Here is a 23,585-nt window from a genome sequence, read left to right as displayed (position 1 = left end):
GTGGTCGGGATGAAGGACTTGCGGAACCTCTCCTTCTTACACCGAGGGTGTAACAGTCTGCTGCTGAAGGAGCTAGTCAGGGACCCTACAGTGTCATGTAGGGGGTGAGAGGTGTTATTCATGATGGATGTCAGCTTAGCTAACATCCTTCTCTCCCCCACTTCCTCTACAGAGTCCAGAGGACAGTCCAGGACAGAGCTGGCTCTCCTGATCAGTCTGTTGAGCCTGCTCCTGTCCCTGTCCGTACTGCCCCCTCTCCAGCAGACCACAGCGTAGAAGATAGCTGAGGCTACCACAGAGTCATAAAAGGTCCTTAGGAGAGTCCTGCAGACACCGAAGGACCTCAGTCTCCTCAGTAGGTGGAGGCGACTCTGGCCCTTCTTGTAGAGGGCCTGGGTGTTAGTAGACCAGTCCAGTTTATTGTTTAGATGGACACCCAAGAATCTGTAGCTGTCCACCACCTCTATGTCCAATCCTTGGATGTTCACCGGTGTGAAGGGAGATGCTTTCCTCTGGAAGTCAACAATCATCTCCTTAGTCTTGCTGGTGTTAAGCTGAAGCTGATTAAGCTCACTCCAGCTAACAAAGTCCCTGATGACCGTCCTGTATTCCAAATCGTTCCCCTCTGAAACACAGCCAACGATGACTGTGTCATCGGAGAACTTCTGGATGTGGCAATGTGAGGTGTTGTGGGTGAAGTCCGATGTGTAGAAAGTGAAGAGGAAAGGGGAGAGCACCGTACCCTGAGGGGCACCTGTGCTGCAGAGCACCACATCAGACACACAGTGCTGAAGCCTCACATACTGTGGTCTGTTGGTGAGGTAGTCTGTAATCCATGCAGTCAGGTGTTGGTCTACTCCCATACTATCCATCTTCACTCTGAGCAGAGACGGTTGTATGCCAGTTATGGAGACTGACAGTTATTATATATTCTTTGATATATTTGCTTTATGATCTGTTTTGCTTGATCTTTGAGGAGACAGGCTACATGAATTCATTCATTCATTCATCTTCTACACCCGCTTATTCCTGTTAAGGGTCGCAGGGTCTGCTGGAGTCTATCCCAGCTGTCATCGGGCGAGAGGCGGGGTACACCCTGGACAGGTCGCCAGTCTATCACAGGGCTAACATAGAGAGACAGACAACCATTCACACTCACGTGCACACCTACGACCAATTAGAATCACCAATGAACCTAACCAGCATGTCTCTGGACGGCGGGAAGAAGCGGGAGTACCCGGAGAGAACCCACACAGACACAGGGAGAACATACAAACTCCACACAGAAAGGAACCAGTCGGCCCATGGATTCAAACCTGTGACCTTCTCGCTGTGAGGCATCAGTGCTAACCACCCTGGCTACGTGAATGATAAATGTTAATGTCTGGTAATGTTTTAAAATAAAATACCTGCCACCTGTCTCTGTCTGTGTTAATTTCCATTCAATTCAGTTTCACGATTGTTTACAGTTTATAAATTAGCAGCCTGAATAGGTTTGTTTTCACTAAAAAAGGGTGAGGGGTTAACAGACAACTTCATCCAATCACACCCATTACAGTAGCTTAGCCAGCATAAAAGACAAGCCCATGTCATCGAGAAGTACATTCTTACCCATCAGCTGAATTCTTGTGCTTATATTGCTTGTTAATTACTCAGAATTGATTTAGTTTTGATTAACATTTATTGTTAAAGGCATAAGCCGTGAATCTGTAGTTACACTATAGGTGAGGATAGAATTTACAATATTCTGAAATCAAGGAATGCCCCTGTTGCATATCCTCATTAGTGTTTTGTTGAGATGCTGTTTTTTCATTGAAACACACAGATGTCAGAAAGTACCTATTGGACATCATAACAACGGTATGTGTAACTGATTTACTCAAAGTCCCTTGACAAATAGCTGTTGTGATGTTAGTTTACACACAGGTTCAAGATGTCTGGTGGAATTAATTGGCAAAAACAAATGAGCAGATACAATATAAATTACTAATTCAGTTGTAAATCTGTCAGATATGATTACCTTACATGATTTTTTCTCATTGTTAAAAAAAAAATACTTATATCATGGGCTGAGCCCTCAAAAGGCTCTCTGAATCTAAGCCTGGGCACAGCTGTGTTCATGAAATGTAAAAATCCATACTTTGTTGTAGGACTAGAATAAAGATATTGTTGGAAAGGTCTCAACGTGGGGAATAACATATGTTAGTTTAGGGGTTGTATCTGACTCCTTCTTTGAACTATTGACCTTTGAACCCTGACTTCTGAGAATTTTTGAAGGCTTGTAATTCTGCATCAAAAGGGGCTATAGACATGGGACAAAGTGCTGTAGAAAGCTTATGAACTCTGCCTTTTGTGCCTGTGTGACTATACCTAGTGGATATAGACAGAAAGTGGGAGCGCTGTCCAAAATGGTATCTTTTCACCCACTTGACAATTATATGCTTAAATTCTGGTAAGAAATGTGTTTCCCACACCCTTAAACCCCCGGCTATGTATTCATTTTATTATTAATAACCTCCTATTCAAGGAAATCACTAATCGTGGTAGAAACTACAAATCCCTTGAGCTGCGACATATAGCTTGATACCAAGTCACGTGATATTTGTAGTTTTTTCAGTTTTCAAACATATATGTTAAAATAGGGTTGTAAAAAGATATATATACTGATTACATCGAATATCTAGTATTGCCGAACTAGCGATGACATTGCTTTAAATCGATATATGTAAAGAAAAAGTAAAGAGAGTTTATTTAGGATGTGTTTAGAACCGCGCAATATAGATTTACGCCAAACAGAATTGCAGTTTGGTTCTCCCGCTTCGGTAGGCAGGGTTTCGATTGGTTTATCTGCTGAACACATGAAATATTTACTACAGCCGAACTTGTAACGGCAGTGATTATAGTTGCTTTAAGTTAAGAAATGACACACAACACTGCATTTGAGTCGTTTATTTGAAAATATTATGAAGCTTTGTTGTAGTTTGGTTGAGCGGCAGAAACCGAACGCAGCCAATCCACGGCAGACAGCTATAGACAGGAATCGAATGAGTCCAACTACGTCACGAGGCTTTCTGCCGACCTCATAAGCCTTCTTTTAATAATACTGTTCAAAATGCACGTGTGGACCAGGTTTAAGGAATGCATTGAGTAATACGGCATTACTAGCATTCACTTTGAGGGTGTGGGTAGTATTTTTACACTAATCGGCTCGTTTTCTACCCCGGGATGACGACGGAGGTTGATCGGCAGATCAGCTCAGGAGGCCGGCCGTTCGTCTCTGAGATGACCCGCCGCCACCGGTTCAACAGGTGGCGCTTCACTTCTCCGAAAACATCGGAGCAAACTTCCAACCAGGCGTTATTTGGATAAACTGATCACATATTGGGGATCTGCACCGTTACTTTCTAGCATGAAAAAATATTAAAACTTAATAAAGTGACGTATTAACAGCTATAGAGCGGGAATTAAAACAGCTTTTAGCCTGCTTATTACGATGCCGCTAGAGGGCACTAGCGCGGCTAGTCACCCCCAAACGTAACACTGGGTCGTAATTTGGGTGCAGGAAAAACGACAACTGTGGTCGTTCTGTAGAGGAGGACAGTCTGCATTAAACAGATTGAAGAACCTGGTCGGCCTCTCTGGTATTGTTTTCAACTGGTTCGTCTCTTACCTCACAGATCGCCACTTTTTTGTGAGTATGGATACATGTTCCTCAGGAACCCATGAGATCAAGTGTGGGGTTCCCCAGGGGTCAATTTTAGGTCCAATTCTTTTTAATCTCTACATGATTCCCCTTGGGGATGTCATCAGGAGGCACGGCATCAGCTTTCATAGTTATGCTGACGATACACAACTGTACATGGCCGTGTCTCCTGATGACACAGGGCCTATTGATGCCCTTTTTAATTGCATTTTAGATATCAAGTCATGGATGGCAGCGAATTTCCTGCAGCTCAACCAGGACAAAACAGAGGTTTTAGTCATTGGTCCTGAAGGCAGAGAGAGAAACTTTTAACAAAATTACAAGATTTTAAACCATCTGAAATTGTAAAAAACATGGGCGTGAATTTTGACTCTGAGCTTAGTTTTATCCCACATTTTAAAAAAATAACAAAGACTGGTTTTTACCATTTTAAGATTATAGCCAGAGTCCGCCCATTTCTCTCTCAGGCCAGCACGGAGGTACTGATGCATGCTTTTATCACTTGTCGTTTAGATTATTGTAATGCCCTGCTCTCTGGTCTTCCCAAAAAAAGTATCTCTAATCTCCAGCTACTTCAGAATTCAGCTGCACGAGTGCTGACGAGGACCAGAGGGCGGGAGCACATTACACCGGTTTTAAAATCGCTGCATTGGCTTCCCGTGCGCTTCAGGATTGATTTCAAGGTTCTTTTACTTGTTTTTAAGTGTCTTAACAAACTTGGGCCTTCTTATTTATCTGACTTACTTTTACCATATCAACCCTCGCTGTCCCTGAGGTCTTCCGGCACTGGCCTTTTAATCATATCTAAAGTTAGATCGAAAACACACTTTGTGCCCTAGATGTGGTTTGTCTAGACGTCTCCATTGTCTGCTCGACTCTGCTCCCTGTGTCGAGAGAGAGAGAAATCTCGATTATGATCTCGAGGGCGATTACTTTATAGATCTGTGATTAACTGTTAACCTGTGCTGTCTGGTACCAGTTCCTCTGAAATGCTGATAGTGAGACTGCATGTTATGGTGATAAAACAGTAGTGATCAGAAATAAATAAAACACCAAAAATATGTGATCACATACAAACACTAAGAGGAGAACGTACTTAATTCTTTAAATCACTCTCCTACAGTGTCGTTGCTTTTGCTTCAGGTGTGTTTTGAAGAAGAACCACTAGATGGCAAACTGGGTTTAAACTAAAAATGTAGTTCTCAAGAAGTAATAAATAGCTCAGCCTGATACTTACAGATGGGGTACCGTATTCTTTCTGGACTGGGCTCAGAGGGACAAAAACTACAGAACTGCAGCAGGTTTCAGCTTTTAGGATTTGCTGTTGATTTTAGTTTGGGGGGAGCAATGCACCTTCAAAGCTGTAATTCTATACCCACTGTTGGAAGGCATCAGTGGTACTTGAGAGAATGTTTAAAACAGATATGCATGTGAATAAATAAAAAAAATAAAAATAGGACAGATATGTTTTCATCATTTCTAAACCTTTTTTATGTAAATTTCAGCCAATAGTTTCTTTGTTCTTCTACAGTGCAGGCTGTTTTCGTGAATGTATACATATACATACAAATTAATTTGTCAAATGTAACTTAGTATTTATTACTGTATAGTTATGCTATTTGAGAGTTTTTCATACTTCAACACAAACATTTTGTTCAATTGTAGATACAAAAACATGATAGGATCACAATACAAAATATATTGTTTAGAATTAAAGCAGTGATTTCTTTACAAAATGTCTTGTTTCATCATGGCACAAATTACACTACAGAAATTTGCAAGACACATGTTCTCCCTGTGTCTTGCAAAGACATGCTCGTTAGGTTAACTGGTGATTCTAAATTGGCCGTAGGTGTGAGTGGTTGTCTGTCTCTCTGTGTTAGCCCTGTGATAGACTGGTGACCTGTCCAGGGTCAGCTGGGATAGCCTCTAGTACCCCCGCGACCCTTCACAGGACAAGCGGCTACAGAAGATGTATAATGGTGGACAGAAATTCTGACATTAGAAAAGAAGCCTAAAGTTTTAGTTAATGAGTTTTAGTTTTAGAGTCACAGAAGTAGAATAAATTCAACACGAATAAAAATTAGGTTAGTCATTTATTCATTGGAAATCTGCTTTTGTTTGGGTCCAGATTGTAACTTAAGATTACATTCAAAGATGACTGTCAGATACAGATGACAGATGACTCATATTCAAAAGCTTTGTCCTGTCAGGTTAAACCATCACTTCATGCGGTTGGGTGTTTAAGATCTCCAGACTTCTTCAGCCTCCCTGAACACCACCAGTTTGCCGTCATCGGTCAGTTGAAGACGACACATGTTACACTCAGGACCGTAGGTTTTTGTGTCCCACTTGGGAGAGTTACACTTGTTGTACATGACCAGGTTGCAGTCAGATTGCATGACCAGACGGTCAGCATCTGATCCACAGGTGTTTGAAGCCCACACAGGCTTCCAGCCATAGAGGACAAAGTTTCCATCATCCTGCAGAAAGAAAATAAAACATGTGTCATCAGAACACACATTTCCAAACTCTCATTTCTTTTGCACATGTTTCATTCATCCTGATCAATGTCTTGAGCTACTCACCTGGAAAATAGCCTTCCACTGGCGGTTGTTGGACATCAGGTAGTCTCCTCTACGGAGCTCATCATTTCTAGACAAGTAGTTCCTGCTCATGATTCTGCAACAAAAAACAAAGGTCATGTGTGTTGTAGTTTGTACTCATACTGGTTATTTTTCTTCCTACATCAGTTTTAACCCACAATAAGCTTGACACAAACTTCGGTTCATTTGTTCAGATGTAACAGAAAACTCCAATGAAGCTGCTTTAAACCCACATGAAATCACTAAAGCATGAATCCATCAGTAGAAACGTAGAGAGTACTTACAGGCTTGAATGTGTCACCCCAGTCAGACAGCAGCAAAGGCAAAGATGTGAAGTACAAGAGGTGAAACTCGCAGCATTATAAACTGCCCAGCCATAAAATTTAACTATGACGTACGTGCCTCCTATTGGATAATTACTGCAGTTGCTCAGGTCTATGTTCAGCAACATTATGTGTCCAAAGAAGGAGGTCAGCTGACTACCTGAATATACTGAATGACCAGGTTATTCCATAAATGGATTTTTTCTTCCCTGATGGCCACAGGCATATTCCAAGATGACAATGCCAGGATTCATGGGGCTCAAATTGTGAAAGAGTGGTTCAGGGAGCACGAGACATCATTTTCACACATGGATGATCTGTGTATGATTACAAGCCCACCAAGTTTGGTGCAATATGGTCCACAGAGGGCGGTACTGGTGACTTATGCCTCTGCGTCCCACTCGGGGACGACTTCTCCACAGCATGGACCCCTTTATGATCGCTTGCGATCGTCTAGTTTTCTGTTGGTTCTCAGTGCTCTACCAACTATAATTACTCATTACAACTGGTACTAAAATCTGTGGTAGTGAACTGAGGTCAATAATGGTGCAATGTTTTGAACATGTATTGTTTTATGCCAATGTATATAAAAGGGAAGTTGTTTTACTTTGCTATTGCCAATTTAAAATAAGTCATTTGATAATTCATATAATGACAGTGAAATTACCTTTTTATTTTCTATATGGAAGGTATTGAAGGGATTTCATTTTAGTTATAAGTTTAAAGTGACTATGAGGGTAATTTTTGGTGCAGTTTCTCTCGCATTAGTAGGCCTATAGTGCATGAGGAATAATTAAGCACATTTCTTTGATACCTCTGAAAACAATATATATTTTAATGTTAATGGCTACTTACCATAAGTAATATTGAAACACTGTTCATATGAAGAGTAGCACTTATGAGTTCTTGAATGTTTAGTCCTCATATTTGAACTTTGATATCTTTGTTTAATGTTGTACAACTGAAATTGAAGATTTGAGATTTGATAAGAGGTTTAATGTAATATGCAAAAATTTTTACATTTGAACCTTCAATGACGCATCTAAGAACAGAATATAATAGATATGACCTTGTTTATCGGTCAGGTTTTTTGAGAGGACGGGAAAATTTGAGGACGAGTCCGATTGTATTAGATGGCGAGCCAAGACCTCTGAAGAAAAGACACAGACAAGGAGATACATGCGTACACACACACACACACACACACACACACGCACACACACACACACACAGACACACACACACACAGACACACCCCCACCCACACACACACACACACACACACACACACCCGCACACCCCCACCCACACACACACACATTTGCATTGACTTCCATGAACTTTTGATATCAGGTGCAAGCTTATTTTATTTTTCTGTGTGAACACCGTGTTGTCATTTGGGTCATTATTTTATGATTTTTGTATAAATTGAACATTTTCTCAGTATTGCTACTCAACATTTATTCTTCTGCCTGATTCTTTATTGTTGCTCAGAGTATTGGCTCCTAATGAATTTGGTGTCTTCTGATTCTGGCCGTGGTCTTATCATTAGTCCAATTCATTATTATACTGTAATTGACTTTTATATTACTAAAATTGGTTACATTAACTTGTTTAAGTATTTTTTAAATTCACCTGTATCAGAATAGTTTTCCACTGCAGTACTGCTTACTTTACTCCAATATTTTAGTACTTCTTCACAACTTTAAAACTACTGAAATTTTAATTCCTCAATATTTTTTTAATTCATTTCCCAATTGTTCATGACACCTTTGAGAGTTGTTCGTTTGGTGATTTCTGACAAGGAAACAAATTTGAACTAGAGAGCCAGCATCAGTCTGCTCAGCTGGATAGGACACATATATAAAACATTTACATGAGTTTTTAATATTATCTTTAGGATGTGATAAATGTTGTTAGAGTCACAGAAGCAGAATGAATTCAACCCTAATAAAAGTCAGGTTAGTCACTTATTCTTTGGAAATGTGCTTTTATTTGAGTCCAGATTATAACTCAAGATTACATTGGAAGACAACTGTCAGATACAGATACATATTCAAAAGCTTTGTCCCGTCAGGTTAAATCAATGCTTCGTGCCCTTGGATGTTTCAGAGCTCCAGACCTCTTTACCATCCTTGAACACCAACAGTTTGCCGTCATCAGTCAGTTGAAGACGACACATTTTACACTCAGGACCGTAGGTTTTTGTGTCCCATCTGGGATCCCCACACTTGTTGTACATGACCAGGTTGCAGTCGCACTGCATGCACAGACGGTCAGCATCTGATCCCCAGGTGTCTGAAGCCCACACAGGCTTCCAGCCATAGATGACAAAGTTACCATCATCCTGCAGAAAGAAAAAAAACAGATGTGAGTGTTATCAGAACACACATTTCCAAACTCTCATTTCTTTTCTTTTGCACGTTTCATTCATCCTGATCAATGTCTTGAGCTACTCACCTGGAAAATAGCTTTCCACTGGCCATTGTTGGACATCAGGTAGTCTCCTCTATGGAGCTCATCATTTCTAGACATGTAGTTCCTGCTCATGATTCTGCAACAAACAACAAAGGTCATGTGTGTTGTAGTTTGTACTCATACTGGTTATTTTTATTCCTACATCAGTTTGAACCCACAATAAGTTTGACACAAACTTCTGTTCATTTGTACAGATGTAACAGAAAACTCCAATGAAGCTGCTTTAAACTCACATGAAATCACTAAAGCATGAATCCATCAGTAGAAATGTAGAGAGTACTTACAGGCTTGAATGTCTCACCCCAGTCAGACAGCAGCAAAGGCAAAGATGTGAAGTACAAGAGGTGAAACTCAGCATTTTATATATATGAACTGGGGGGAGAGAGGGGAGTGTCTCATTTCTGTTTAATACAAAAACTACGTTATCTTGTTTCGCAAGAAGTTATTTTACAAACCCACTAAGGCGAGGTCAAAGTCAGAAGCAGCAGAAATTCTAAGGAAGCTTTGCACTGGGAAGGAGTGGTTGTGATGACCGTGTGTCTGCATTCAACGTAATAATCTGCCAACAGTTTTCTAACCGGATCCAGCAACATTTACATTATCAACCTCTACAACACACTAAAATCCAAGTCAAAACAGAAATCAGTGTGACAGCTAAAGCCAGCTGTCCTAGATCAGGCGTAGGTTTAAAAAAATATGAATTAGTTGAGTTGCTGATGAGCTTTTTTTCCAGTGATTATCTCTGAATTTCAGCTAATATTTTCTTTGTTCTTCTGCAGTGATGGTTGTTTTCATGCATAAGACGGCACATCAGACTTCTTGTCGTTGTTCACAGCGGTTTATAGATTTCAAATGTGGTTAGGAGTGCAGTGCCCACTGTTAAATCAGGGAGGAAGTGGAACCCAAAAGAGGCAGTACAGCAAGCACAGGCAGCCCTTAGGCATAGGGATATCATAGGCCATGTACAGCAAGGGCGTGGAGGCCTAGGGCTGTGCACAGGGAAACCTCTGTGGATGCCTGTCAGTTTGAGTTAAGTCCCCCCTGCAGCAGAAATACTAAGGAACCTAATTAGCTGCACCGGTTTCTGGTTGTTAACACAACAAGCAAGTTTCAGTAGGAGTTCCTATTTAGACCTTAAACTTCCCACCAGTCCCCTAGAACTGAAGAGGCTACTCGGATGAGTGGTGAAACGTCTTCTCAAAAAACCCTCTACAAGTCCAGTTGCCTTTTTTTTTTTTTTTAAACCTTTTTTTGGATAAGGAACCTAAACTCAAGTTATTCTCTGCACTGAGAAGAAGTGGGTGTGTTGCCATTGTTATGGGGAAAAAAAAGAAGCAACAAGTAAGGGTTGTTGAAGAGTTAGCAATGATTCAGACTCAATGATCACTTTTGTTGGTGTATTTGCAAATATTCTGCGACGGAATCAGACATGCACACAGAGTGAGGCCCTGAGAGCATGTCATCCTGAATGTGGGGTGGCAACATGTTTTATAGTCCATGTTCACGTTGGTGTGGAGCTGGTAGAAAAATACTTTCACTTACTTCCAAAGTATAACAAGAAAGTGAGAAGGAGACAGGGATGTAGGTGCGGGTGGCACATTTACAATGCGGAACAGAAAATGTTGACGGTTGTACTTAGACAGTTCAATAATGAGTTACACTTATCATGAAATTTCAGTTAACTTATGAGGAACTTGTGATGAAATTATGTGGGTTAAAAGGTCACATAAGAAAATGCAGACAGCATATACAGTATAAGATAAGTAAAACTAAAAATGTAATTTTCCATTCCACATCCATGTGTGTGCATTCAACACACACATCATTTTTGATTTTTCATTTTTGGTCTATTGGCTTCTGCAGTGCAGGTTGTTTTCATGGATGTATACATATACATACAAATGAATCTGTCAAATGTAACTAAGTATTTATTACTGTATAGATATGCTATTTGAGAGTTTTTCATTACTTCAACACAAACATTTTGTTCAATTGTAGATACAAAAACATGATAGGATCACAATACAAAATATATTGTTTAGAATTAAAGCAGTAGTTTCCGTCTGTTCCTGCAGAACAACTGCGGCCTGGTGACGTATAGAACCAACTTCACCAAATTCAGCCGTCATATGTGCTGCCTTCAACTGATCAATGACCGCAAACTGGATTTGTTCAAAGACAATGATGATCTGGAGCTCTTGTTTCATCATGGCACAAATTACGCTACAGAAATTTGCAAGACACATGTTCTCCCTGTGTCTGCATGGGTTAATTGGTGATTCTAAAATTGGCCGTAGGTGTGAGTGGTTGTCTGTCTCTCTGTGTTAGCCCTGTGATAGACTGGTGACCTGTCCAGGATGTACCCCGCTTCTTGCCCCGCAACCCTTCACAGGACAAGTGGTTACAGAAGATGTATAATGTTGGACAGAAATTCTGACATTAGAAAAGGTTTAGGTTTTATATGGGTAATTTTAGAGTGTAATAAATGTTGCTAGAGTCATAGAAGTAGAATAAATTCAACACAAAAGTTAGGTTAGTCATTTATTCATTGGAAATGTGCTTTTATTTGGGTCCAGATTGTAACTCAAGATTACATTCAAAGATGACTGTCAGATACAGATGACAGATGAGATATTCAAAAGCTTTGTCCCGTCAGGTAAAACGATCACTTCATCAGCCTCCCTGAACACCACCAGTTTGCCGTCATCGGTCAGTTGAACACGACACATGTTACACTCGGGACCGTAGGTTTTTGTGTCCCACTTGGGAGAGTTACACTTGTTGTACATGACCAGGTTGCAGTCGGACTGCATGCACAGACGGTCAGCATCTGATCCACAGGTGTTTGAAGCCCACACAGGCTTCCAGCCATAGATGACAAAGTTACCATCATCCTGCAGAAAGAAAAAGTGTTATCAGAACACACATTTCCAAACTCTCATTTCTTTTGCACATGCTTCATTCATCCTGATCAATGTCTTGAGCTACTCACCTGGAATAGCCTTCCACTGGCGGTTGTTGGACATCAGGTAGTCTCCTCTACGGAGCTCATCATTTCTAGACAAGTAGTTCCTGCTCATGATTCTGCAACAAACAACAAAGGTCATGTGTGTTGTACACAATAAGCTTGACACAAACTTTGGTTCATTTGTACAGATGTAACAGAAAACTCCAATGAAGCTGCTTTAAACTCACATGAAATCACTAAAGCATGAATCCATCAGTAGAAATGTAGAGAGTACTTACAGACTTGAACGTCTCACCCCAGTCAGACAGCAGCAAAGGCAAAGATGTGAAGTACAAGAGGTGAAACTCAGCATTTTATATGGCTGAACTGGGGGGAGTGACTCATCTCTGTTTAATATAAAAAATACGTTATCTTGTTTCGCAGGAAGTTATTTTACAAACCCACTAAAGCGGGTCAATTTCAGAAACAGAAGAAATTCTAAGGAATCTCTGCACTGGGAAGGAGTGGTTGTGATTGTTAGAGAATAATTTCTCTTCCCTATAGATAGTTTGTGTAGTTAATGTTAGATTACTGCTGGGGTCAGTTATCTGCCCTATTCTCTTTGAGGAACATGTCAAGGCCATGGTCCCTCTTTGGCGTCTTCAATCTTACTCTCTGGCTGTCTACAGACACAGCTGTAGAGTTAGATGATAATGCCCTCCGTCACTGGATGACACTTTGTATTTCCTAGCTGGTGTGAATCCTTATCTTCATGTTTATGTACTATAGCCAATTGGATGTTAACACATCTCCCCTTTGGTGCCTCGGCCCACCTTTCTAGTATAAGAATCTGAGCTTTACTGTTTGTCCCTTAGAACTGAGGTGGACTCATGCACTTATGTTGTGATGACGACTCTTCTGTTCTCCTCGTATACGAGCCTAAATAAACTCCTTCAGCATAAGACATACAGAACTCTGGTGCTTCTTCTTCTTCATCGGCATCACCACAAATTCCTCCCTGACAATTGGCGTCACGAACAGGATCTCAATAGAACAATGACTCGGTAAGTGCAAATGTATAATGTCTTGTTATATATTGTGCCTTGCCCTGTCTGCGTTTGACGAGATCACGAACTGAAAATGTAAAATGTGAAAGCCCGTGCCCGTCAGAGAAGGGCCCACCTGAGATCTCTGGTCATAGGAAAGGGATTTCGGGGTGGATTGAAAGAGATGTGCTTCACCAGAGATCAAGATCGGGGACCATCCATCTGTGTCCGTCGGGAACAAAGCTAAATGTGTATACACTGAGACTAAACGTCTACCTTCCCACGTACAGCACTGAAAATTTATGTAAGACCAGAAAACCTGTATGCTGCTGAAGTTGTTTTTGTATGTTTATTGAGCGTCCTGTTTGTTTGAATTTATACAATGGGTGCTCATCAGTCCAAAACAGGGGGTGAAACAAATTGACACACAAAACTGACACACATACAAATAAACAAAACGACACACCACACTCTAAACAACCTGATGCAGAGATACACGGTGCAGGCGGTTTGCAACCACAACATCCACAGAGCATGTTCTCCTGGAGAACACCAGCTGGCGTAGTTGGTCACCTAAAAGGTTGGAAATATGTGTATCCATTCACCACTCTTATGCAAGATTGGACACACGGAGAATGGCCTATGGCTGGGTCATTTGAAACAGATAAACTGAGAGTGGCTCAAACAAACATGGACCCCGCCGTGGGTAATGCCGTGTGGAGTCATCCATATATGAGGTGTGGATGAGTGTGGCAAAACAGAGAAATGGAACAGATGTGTGTAAGGAAGAGAAAATTTCAGATGAACTGAGAGCTGTAATTGAGGAAGTGACTGATCGTGTGAATGCGTCTCTGATGCCTGGACTGGAAGTGAGTTAACAAACAAGAACTGCTGAAATGACACCAATGAAACAAAAACATGCTGATGATGTGAAAGCGTGTGCGAAAGCAATGTTCTATGGATGGGTGAAAAGACAGTCTAACCAACCAGTTTCTCCTCAAGAGTTTCAGAAAACGGTGAGTGAATGTTGAGTGAATGTGGAATGACTGAACTGGAACGTGCTGTTGTTAATTGCCCAAAACTGGGGGTCTCCACAGAGCTCCCACAATGTGTCGTAAAGAACGATGATGATTTGATTTTGCATGCTGCTGCAATGACTCAACTAAAAAGAAACAGAGAACAGGCATTAGCAGACAGGTCAGCAGAGGCAGGCACTCACACCAGTGTAGACACACACAGACAAGATAAGAAGAAAAACAAAACAGCACAGGCTACACACAGCTCCGCAGCTAGCACAGGCATTGAAACAGAGCAACCAGACACATACCTCGTTGACTCCAAACAGTCAATGGAACACAAACTTGTGACAAAGTGTAAACGCAAAACGAAACATACGTCACATGATAGTACAAGTGGCTCAGGAGATGAAACGTATGACACAGACGAAGACTTTGAGCTGACTGACTCCAAAATGACTGAGAAAGAAGCCAGACCAAGGGGGGTGGGATTTAACACAGACACAGACATGTCTAGGTGTACACGATCACAGCTGAAAGCAACAGGCAGAAAAGGGAACGATGTAGCACGAGGACGCGGACGTGCCTCTAGAGCACATTTAAGTGCCCCAAAAATAATGCTAGGTGATACCCCTATCTGTAAACCATGGACCCCAAGTGAAATTTTGGATATGATCCACAAAGCCCCCAATCCAGTCACACAACCTGGACCTTACCTGGCATGGTTAAAACGAGTATGTTGCACATACGATTGTTTGATACCCGATGTTGAGCAGCTGTTGTCATATTCATATGGTGAAAATTGGCCAGTGTGTTCTGATGAGTTTTTGTTCCCTAGTGCTGCTACTGGTGGTAGGTGGCCTGAAGGCAGGCCGCTGATAGATTGGCTAGAAGAAACTGCAAAAAACTGCCATTAATAAATGTGCGCGTCAGAAAATTGATTTCTCAGCCGTAGTCCACTGTATTCAGGGAGAGGAAGAAACAGTGTCAGACTTTATTCAGAGATTCACAAAATCATGGGATTTGAATTCTTCCATACCACGGGAAGAGATGCAACAATTCTGTATCTCCACTTTCTTGGACAACATGATACCACAATTTGCTGCTTCTTTTAAGATAGCACATCCAGCATGGTCCACATTTGACTGGAAAACACTCATTTCTAGTCTGGTTGGAATGCAGAGGAATGGTGTGTTTGTTATGAAGAAAACTCCTTCCAAACAGATGGCTCAGCAAACTCAGCGGAATAAACAGAGGGGAGGGAGGAAGAAGAAAGGTAATTGCCGTAAATGTGGCAGAGCAGGTCATTGGGCCTACGAATGTAGAAATAAATACCATAAAAGGCAAAATCCAAATCAAGGTCAACTTCAATATCACAATCAGATGGGTCAAAACTACGCCCACAGACAAATCTGCCAGCACTTCCTCCCCCTCCCCCTCCTAACTTTCCTCCTGCTGACGGTGCATACGGTGCATACAGTGCCCCTTATCAACGTACATGGGGGTGCCAAAGAGGAACAGGATCTGAACGACCTTATGTGCTGCTATTATTCAAATTTCATCTAATCCACAAGATGGCCCTTTCTTGCCTGTCGAGGTTAATGGTCGTACTGTTGAAATTCTGATTGATAGTGGTGTGACCATTTCAACTGTGAAATCCGATGAACATGTATGTACTGCCACAAATAACTTTGTCACTACTGTCGGTGTTTCAGGTGTCCCGCAGAAAGAGCCACTGTCCAAATGCACAAATATTACGGTTGCTGGTAATAATGTAGCACATTCCTTTCTCATTTCAGAGACGAGCCCCATGAATCTCATGGGAAGAGACTCGCTTTGTAAGTTGCACGCATCCATCCACTGTACACCCGATGGTTTGTTTCTAAGTCTTCCTGATGAAAAAGCTCCACATGTTTTTCAATTCCTTAAAACTGCAAGTGACTGCTTGTATTGTTGGGATTTGCCAAATTTCAATTTGCTTCCTATGTTCACAGTGTCCAGTATCCAGAATATTGCTAAAACCTCCCCTCCGTGTGCTGCGTTAATGTCCGACATGAGGCCTCTGTTGCAGTGTCACTGTACAGCAGCCTTCAGTCCTTCGGAACAGTATAAACAGGTAGCTGCCGCGGTAATACATCAACAACAGGGTTTGTTGAGTGAGCATTGTTTGTTTGTTGGTCCACAAGGATGTGCAATTCCAATTCAACTCTTTGATCAACAAAGTGCATTGTTTGATGTCAGACTCTCTTCTCCCCATGTCACGGACGGTTGCAGTATCCTCTGGCCGTGAGCCAAAACATCTCGGAGCCATGGTGGCGTGGTGTCAGGCCTTGAGGCGAGCTGTATCTTCTCCACCTGTCCAAACAATCACATATCTGGGTGACGAACTGTACATGATAACACTGACTGAATATATTGACATGACACATAGTGTTTTTGCTTTACACTGTCAGGGAGGAATTTGTGGTGATGCCGATGAAGCAGAAGAAGTACCAGAGTCCTGTATGTCTCATGCTGAAGGAGTTTATTTAGGCTCATATACGAGGAGAACAGAAGATTCGTCATCACAACATAAGTGCATGAGCCCACCTCAATTCTAAGGGTCAAACAGTAAAGCTCAGATTCTTATACTAGAAAGGTGGGCCGAGGCAGCAAAGGGGAGATGTGTCAACATCCAATTGGCTATAGTACATAAACATGAAGATAAGGATTCACACCAGCTAGGAAATACAAAGTGTCATCCAGTGACGGAGGACGTTATCATCTAACTCTACATCTGTGTCTATAGACAGTCAGAGAGTGAGACTGAAGATGCCAAAGAGGGACCATGGCCTTGGCATGTTCCTCAGAGAGAAAATAGGGCAGATAACTGACCCCAGCAGTAATCTAACATTAACTACACAAACTATCTATAGGCAAGTGAAATTATTCTCTAACAATCCCCTCTTATTGATCATAAGATCAATACACTATAATTTAGTACCTTAAGGGTGAGTTAATGTCAAGCCATCAGAATCAAAGACCATCACGCAATACAAGAACCCAATGAGATCAAATGTAAAATGTAATAAACAATTAAACAAATAAATGCATCAACATTGATAAAGATGGTGTTGTAAAATAAAACACAATTAAACACAGAATCACGTGACTCAAATAATATCATGATGTAATATTCACACCCCTCTTATATAGCATGTCAGCTTATCTAACATGTGACCCATGAATCCCACCTTCCCGTCAACAAGGACCGCTGGAGGCAAACCCTCAATGGGATAAAGAACCCCTGAAACACCTAAGTGTTAGAAGGGCTCACGTTGGAAATCACAGCCACATGAACCTACTCACAGGAAGCCAAAAACCCCCCCTTTCTTGACGAGAGGAGATAAAAAGACCCCTGCGCTAACTATTCTAACCATGGAGTCAGAAGTCTAGTCTCATCCAGATGATGTCATAAGGGTGTGTAATCACTTGGTACAACACATGAATCAATAACAGTAATACATGAAGATTACATAACAATTCAATGTGACAATTATAGGCAATCAGTATCAGACTAAACGCATGAAGGTAAATATGAAACTTTCAAAGTGGAATTACAGTAAGCAAGACAAAGCAATCATAATAATGTAATAGTAGTAACAGTTGACAGGAGGAATGATCTTCAACCCATGTACTGAGCGCACAGTAGAGGGCCACCACCATGGAGAGGTTACTAGCACATACGATACATGATGGTATGGAATCCATCTCTTTGATCGTCATTGAGTGATGAGGACTTCAAACAACAATAACAACACACATTGTAACGATCGCAAGGATATTCTAATGAGAAGAAAGTATAAATAATTTGAAACTACTCTTTTACTTTATAATTACTATGTGATTTGAACTTAAGTGTAATTAAATGAGAATATAGTATAAATTCAAATAAGTAAACTCATTTTGATAACTTTCTTACTGCTCTCTCTCTCCTGCCATGCCTAAATCACAGTGTCAGAGCGTACCTCTGTGCCATCAGCAGCTTCATCGTCATACATACAGTAAAACTGCATCCAGTCCCCAAACAGCTCAGGAGGGTCAACCTGTGCATCAAGAGCAGAAATACCTGCACCCCGAGTTGAAAGTTTAGGGGCCTGCGTCACCACACCGGCAGCTCTTGTGCAGCACATCTTAATCACTACTCAAAGACAGGCACACAAAACAGCTAGGAGAACAATAACAACAACAAGAAGGATCAAAAATCTGACAATTCCCGCACCCCAATGTATAAATTCAAACAAACAGGACACTCAATAAACATACAAAAACAACTTCAGCAGCATACAGGTTTTCTGGTCTTACATAAATTTTCGGTGCTGTACGTGTGAAGGTAGACGTTTAGTCTCAGTGTATTTAGCTTTGTTCCCGACGGACACAGATTGGTGGTCCCCGATCTTGATCTCTGGTGAAGCAGATCTCTTTCAATCCACCCCGAAATCCCTTTCCTATGACCAGAGATCTCAGGTGGGCCCTTCTGTGATGGGCACGGGCTTTCACCGCACCCAGAAAAGTGATAAGCTCACCCAGCTCTTCCTCACAACCATACAAGCACTTTGCAAAAATTGATAATTCACTTTAAGTTAAAACGTTTCTCTTATACAGAATTAATAATGAAGTATCACTATTAATATGAGTTCTTTATCAAAAGTTTATCTCCCATTTTACATTTTTAGTTCGTGATCTCGTCAAACGCAGACAGGGCAAGGCACAATATATAACAAGACATTATACATTTGCACTTACCGAGTCGTTGTTCTATTGAGATCCTGTTCGTGACGCCAATTGTCAGGGATGAATTTGTGGTGATGCCGATGAAGAAGAAGAAGTACCAGGGTCCTGTATGTCTTATGCTGAAGGAGTTTATTTAGGCTCGTATACGAGGAGAACAGAAGATTCGTCATCACAACATAAGTGCATGAGTCCACCTCAATTCTAAGGGTCAAACAGTAAAGCTCAGATTCTTGGCTATTGGCTATGGTACATAAACATGAAGTTAAGGATTCACACCAGCTAGGAAATACAAAGTGTCATCCAGTGACGGAGGACGTTATCATCTAACTCTACATCTGTGTCTATAGACAGTCAGAGAGTGAGACTGAAGACGCCAAAGAGGGACCATGGCCTTGGCATGTTCCTCAGAGAGAAAATAGGGCAGATAACTGACCCCAGCAGTAATCTACCATTAACTACACAAACTATCTATAGGGAAGTGAAATTATTCTCTAACAAGGACAAAGAAAATCTGCATCAGCTTCCTCCCTGGGGTGCATAAGAAGCCTTTTAGTTTAGATTTTGGTCATCAACCGACACCCAGTAAACACTAAACTAAATGCAGCAAGTGCACATTCACCTTTTCAGTAGTACTCAGCGCAGCCTTATATGGGAAAGGCATATTGGAGCTCCCAGTGACCTGCCTAACAGAGGAGTTTAAGCGTGCCAAGGTTAGACTGGAAATGACACTCACTCAGTCGAAGGATCCAGTGGTTAGGAGTGCAGCGCCCACGGTTAAACAGGGAGGAAGTAGAACCCAAAAGAGGCAGTACAGCAAGCACAGGCAGCCCTTAGGCATAGGGATATCATAGGCCATGTACAGCAAGGGCGTGGAGGCCTAGGGCTGTGTGCAGGGAAACCTCTGTGGAGCAAGGCATCAGGAGTAGAAAAGAGAAAGATGGTAGTGGAAGAGATGCACAAACAAGAGGAAGCAGTAAGATGTGAAAAGCTTTAAGGATTTAGAGTTTAGGGTTACTGCTTCTCATTGTGTTGTTTTGTCTGTGCTACACAGGGGCGTGCACAGACATTTGGAGGGGCTATTGCTCTAACCTGGAAAAAGCCAGCTCCAAAAAATAAACTAAAAAGAACATTTCATCACAGGACTGTGCACTGTTCCGGGCATTAACATTTGGCTCACCTATACAAAACAATTAAGAGTGTAAGTGTTCAAATAAAAAAGTGTTATTATTGGTGTGATCAATGCAAGATCTATTTTTTTTTTTAACCTTATCACTCAATGAAGGTATGTGCAAGCTTAGCGGAGAGTTTGGAGATGGAGCTGTCTCCAATATAATAATTAATATAATTCTGCATAAGTTCTATAATGTACCTTTAAATTAAGGATACTATTGTCCACAGCATCTACAGTTGAAACCAGTTGTTTACATACACTGTGTTAAAAGACACATAAACATTTTTTCCTCACTGTCTGAAGTTAAATCAGACTAAATCTCTCCTGTTTTAGATCAGTTAGGATTATCAAAATTATTTTGCTAAATGCCACAATAATGACAGAGAGAATTTCTTAGAGATTTTTTTTATCACTTTCTTCAAAGTCAGAAGTTTACATACATTTCCTTAGTATTTGGTAGCATTGCCTTCAAACTGTATGACTTGGGTCAAACGCTTTGGGTATCCTTCCACAAGCTTCTCGCAATAATAGAGCAACAATAGCCCGTACCTGTGCACGTCCGTGGTGCTACGTATACGTACAGAAGTTCCTCTATCTGGTAGTTTACATTAAAGCACACCATATATGATTGGAATTAACTGCTGACATTTGAGGTTGCTTGCATTTTATTTGGGTTCTTACATTCACTGCTGATGTGGAGTGTTTGCTGGTAGCTGCTCATCACCTAGACACCTCTGGAGATCTGATTGTAAGAAAACAACCAAGATGTAACTCATGGCCTTTGAATCTGCAGAACTGGAGATAAACAACTGTGCCACGACTTGTGATTGCAAAACTGCTCCACAAGATGTCACTCTAGACCCACTGCAGTCTTTACGTTTACATGTGTCAGCCTCTGAATTTATGAGGTAACTGTATAAACCAGTACTTTTAAATTGTCTTTGTAGAGAGAGGAACAATGTAATTAATGAGATTTCCAGTTTAAACATCAGTAATATTGTTTCCCTCTTCATGTAGAACACATGATCTTAACTCTGTCACTCTGGGCTGAAAAAAACATAAGAACATAAGAAGAAGAAAAAGAAGTTCTCAACATCTCAGCATCCATCTGTATGCGAATGACATTTTCTCTCTGTATGGAGGTTAAAATTAAATAAAGTGCTGCAGGTGCACTTTGTGCCAAACCTTTGCCTCCCTCTTTTAATGTTTTTGTGTTGCCTGGTCATTATTATTCTGCCGCTGTTCCTCTCTCTCTCTCTCCATCGCTGCCATTTGGGGAAACACCACTTTGTGCCCTAGATGTGGTTTGTCTAGACGTCTCCATTGTCTGCTCGACTCTGCTCCCTGTGCCGAGAGCAAATCTCATTAACAGTGAGAGGGATTGGCAGAGCAGGGCCTCACTCAGAGGCTCTGTGTGAACACTGTGCGCTAAAAATAGAGAAAGAGGGCGATTACTTTATAGATCTGTGATTACAGCTGAACTGTTAACCTGTGCTGTCTGGTACCAGTTCCTCTGAAGTGCTGATAGTGAGACTGCATGTTATGAGGATAAAACAGTAGTGATCAGAAATAAATAAAACATCAAAAATATGTGATCACATACAAACACTAAGAGGAGAATGTACTTAATTCTTTAAATCACTCTCCTACACTGTCGTTGCTTTTGCTTCAGGTGTGTTTTGAAGAAGAACCACTAGATGGCAAACTGGGTTTAAACTAAAAATGTAGTTCTCAAGAAGTAATAAATAGCTCAGCCTGATACTTACAGATGGGGTACCGTATTCTTTCTGGACTGGGCTCAGAGGGACAAAAGCTACAGAACTGCAGCAGGTTTCAGCTTTTAGGGTTTGCTGTTGATTTTAGTTTGGGGGGAGCAATGCACCTTCAAAGCTGTAATTCTATACCCACTGTTGGAAGGCATCAGTGGTACTTGAGAGAATGTTTAAAAGGGATATGCATGTGAATAAATTAAAAAAATAAAATAGGACAGATATGTTTTCATCATCAGGGCAGAGTTTGAGTATGAAATTACAGTTTGCTGTAAATCATGTGTCTAAGTGCAGTTTTCACGATAATGCCCAGAAACCAGTCTATTTCTGTTTAAATCAGTTTATGGTAATTTGACAAAACAAAGGTTTATTTGTGAATGAGAGCAGAGTGTAAACCAAACAATAATGAGCTCTTTCAGATAGAGCAGCAGCCACCTTATCTGAATTTGCATGACCCAAATTGGGTGTGATGCAGTGAGTCTAAGGTTTCTGTCTAAGGTCTAAGGTTTTAGTTTTGTATTAGCAGTATTGTCCTGTCAATTTTAATCTACATTTCTACACTTTCTGTTTTTCAAATTTACAGAAACCTTTTTTTTATTATTATTTACGCAGCATAGTCTTGATGCTGTGCACTAGCTGTCTTTAACTAATTCACCGTGGCTCGATGCCACACTGCACAGTCCTCGTGGTGGGCGATGAATCTGGGCTTTTTAATTGCAGCTTGCCAATAGCGTCTTCTGCTGAACAATTTGTATCAAACTCTGGACAACTCCAGGCATTCAGGGCTTGTTTTATTTTCAATCACCGCTCCCTCTGCCAAACGTTTGCCAACACAGTCATTATGTGAAACACAATATCGGCCAGAAATTACCGGTTCCTCTTGCTTTATTAAAAGTTTTTTCTCCAGCTGTCAGTGATTTTCCAACCAGGGCCATGTCGGACCACAGACACTCATTCTTAAGATACAAAAGGCCCTTTCTCTTTTCATTAATATTGGAAACATTACGACCTTCTGGTGCCCTATTCTGGCTTAGCCTCTGGTTTTAGGGTCTTGACTGGAGTTCAATCTAGATTTTTTTTTGGTTTATATTATAATAAAGAACCGGCACTGAATGTACCTGTCCAAACACTAGCAAAACAGGAAAGAAGAAGACGAAACCAAAGACATAAATTAAAACTATCATGGACCCTGAACCTGTGGAGAGAAAAATCCATCCATCAATCCATCCATTCATTAAATACAAAACCATTTATTTCTCTATAGGTTTCAGAACCTATCCCAGCCAGGTGTCTCTGGGCGAGTTCACCCTCACATGCCCATCTGTGGCCAATTTAGAGATGCTAATGAACGTAACATGCATGTTTTTGGACTGTGGGAGGAAGCCAAAGCACCTGGAGAAGCACAAAAAAGACAAACTGCGTAATGCAAAGTGTTAACTGGATTGATGCCACAGGATAAAGCAGGTTCTGGCTGTCAGGAAGTAGCTGGCTGCTCATTTGGATCATTGATCCATTGCTGAACGGGACTGAATTGATCAATGGACCAGAACTTCTCTGCGAGGTAAATTTTCTTGAGAAAGAACTACAAATAAATAAATAAATAAAAAATCAAATGACTGCAAATATGTTGCAAACTCACTCTCTAGCTGTTTTATATGAGGGCTGTGGGCCTTTCACATGTGTGTGGGTCCGAAAAAACATTGCTTCATCACTTATTCCCTGATCATTTGTTTTGACAAATATCTATTTGTTG

General features: G+C 41.1%; 1 protein-coding gene and 1 pseudogene across 2 annotated transcripts; both read right to left on the bottom strand.

Annotated features, from left to right (window-relative positions):
- Positions 1 to 5,946: 5,946 nt before the first annotated feature.
- LOC311503775 (B-type lectin plumieribetin-like) lies at positions 5,947 to 9,182 on the bottom strand (the record flags this gene model as incomplete). Its single annotated transcript, XM_084566648.1, has 4 exons — positions 5,947 to 6,186; positions 6,292 to 6,385; positions 8,780 to 8,979; positions 9,093 to 9,182. The coding sequence occupies 4 exons, from the start codon at positions 9,180 to 9,182 to the stop codon at positions 5,947 to 5,949; spliced, it is 624 nt and encodes a 207-aa protein (XP_084422774.1).
- A 2,537-nt stretch (positions 9,183 to 11,719) lies between these two features.
- LOC311503774 (B-type lectin plumieribetin-like) lies at positions 11,720 to 12,190 on the bottom strand (annotated as a pseudogene). Its single transcript has 2 exons — positions 12,103 to 12,190; positions 11,720 to 12,004 (listed from the first exon to the last, which is right to left on the bottom strand). The product of its transcript is annotated as a B-type lectin plumieribetin-like (transcript).
- Between the last annotated feature and the right edge of the window lie 11,395 nt (positions 12,191 to 23,585).

Source organism: Chelon labrosus (genome assembly GCF_963514085.1).
Source record: "Chelon labrosus genome assembly, chromosome: 18".
Classification (NCBI taxonomy): domain Eukaryota; kingdom Metazoa; phylum Chordata; class Actinopteri; order Mugiliformes; family Mugilidae; genus Chelon; species Chelon labrosus.
The sequence above is the reverse complement of the archived record's forward strand: the minus strand, read 5'-3'. Positions and strand labels throughout refer to the sequence as shown.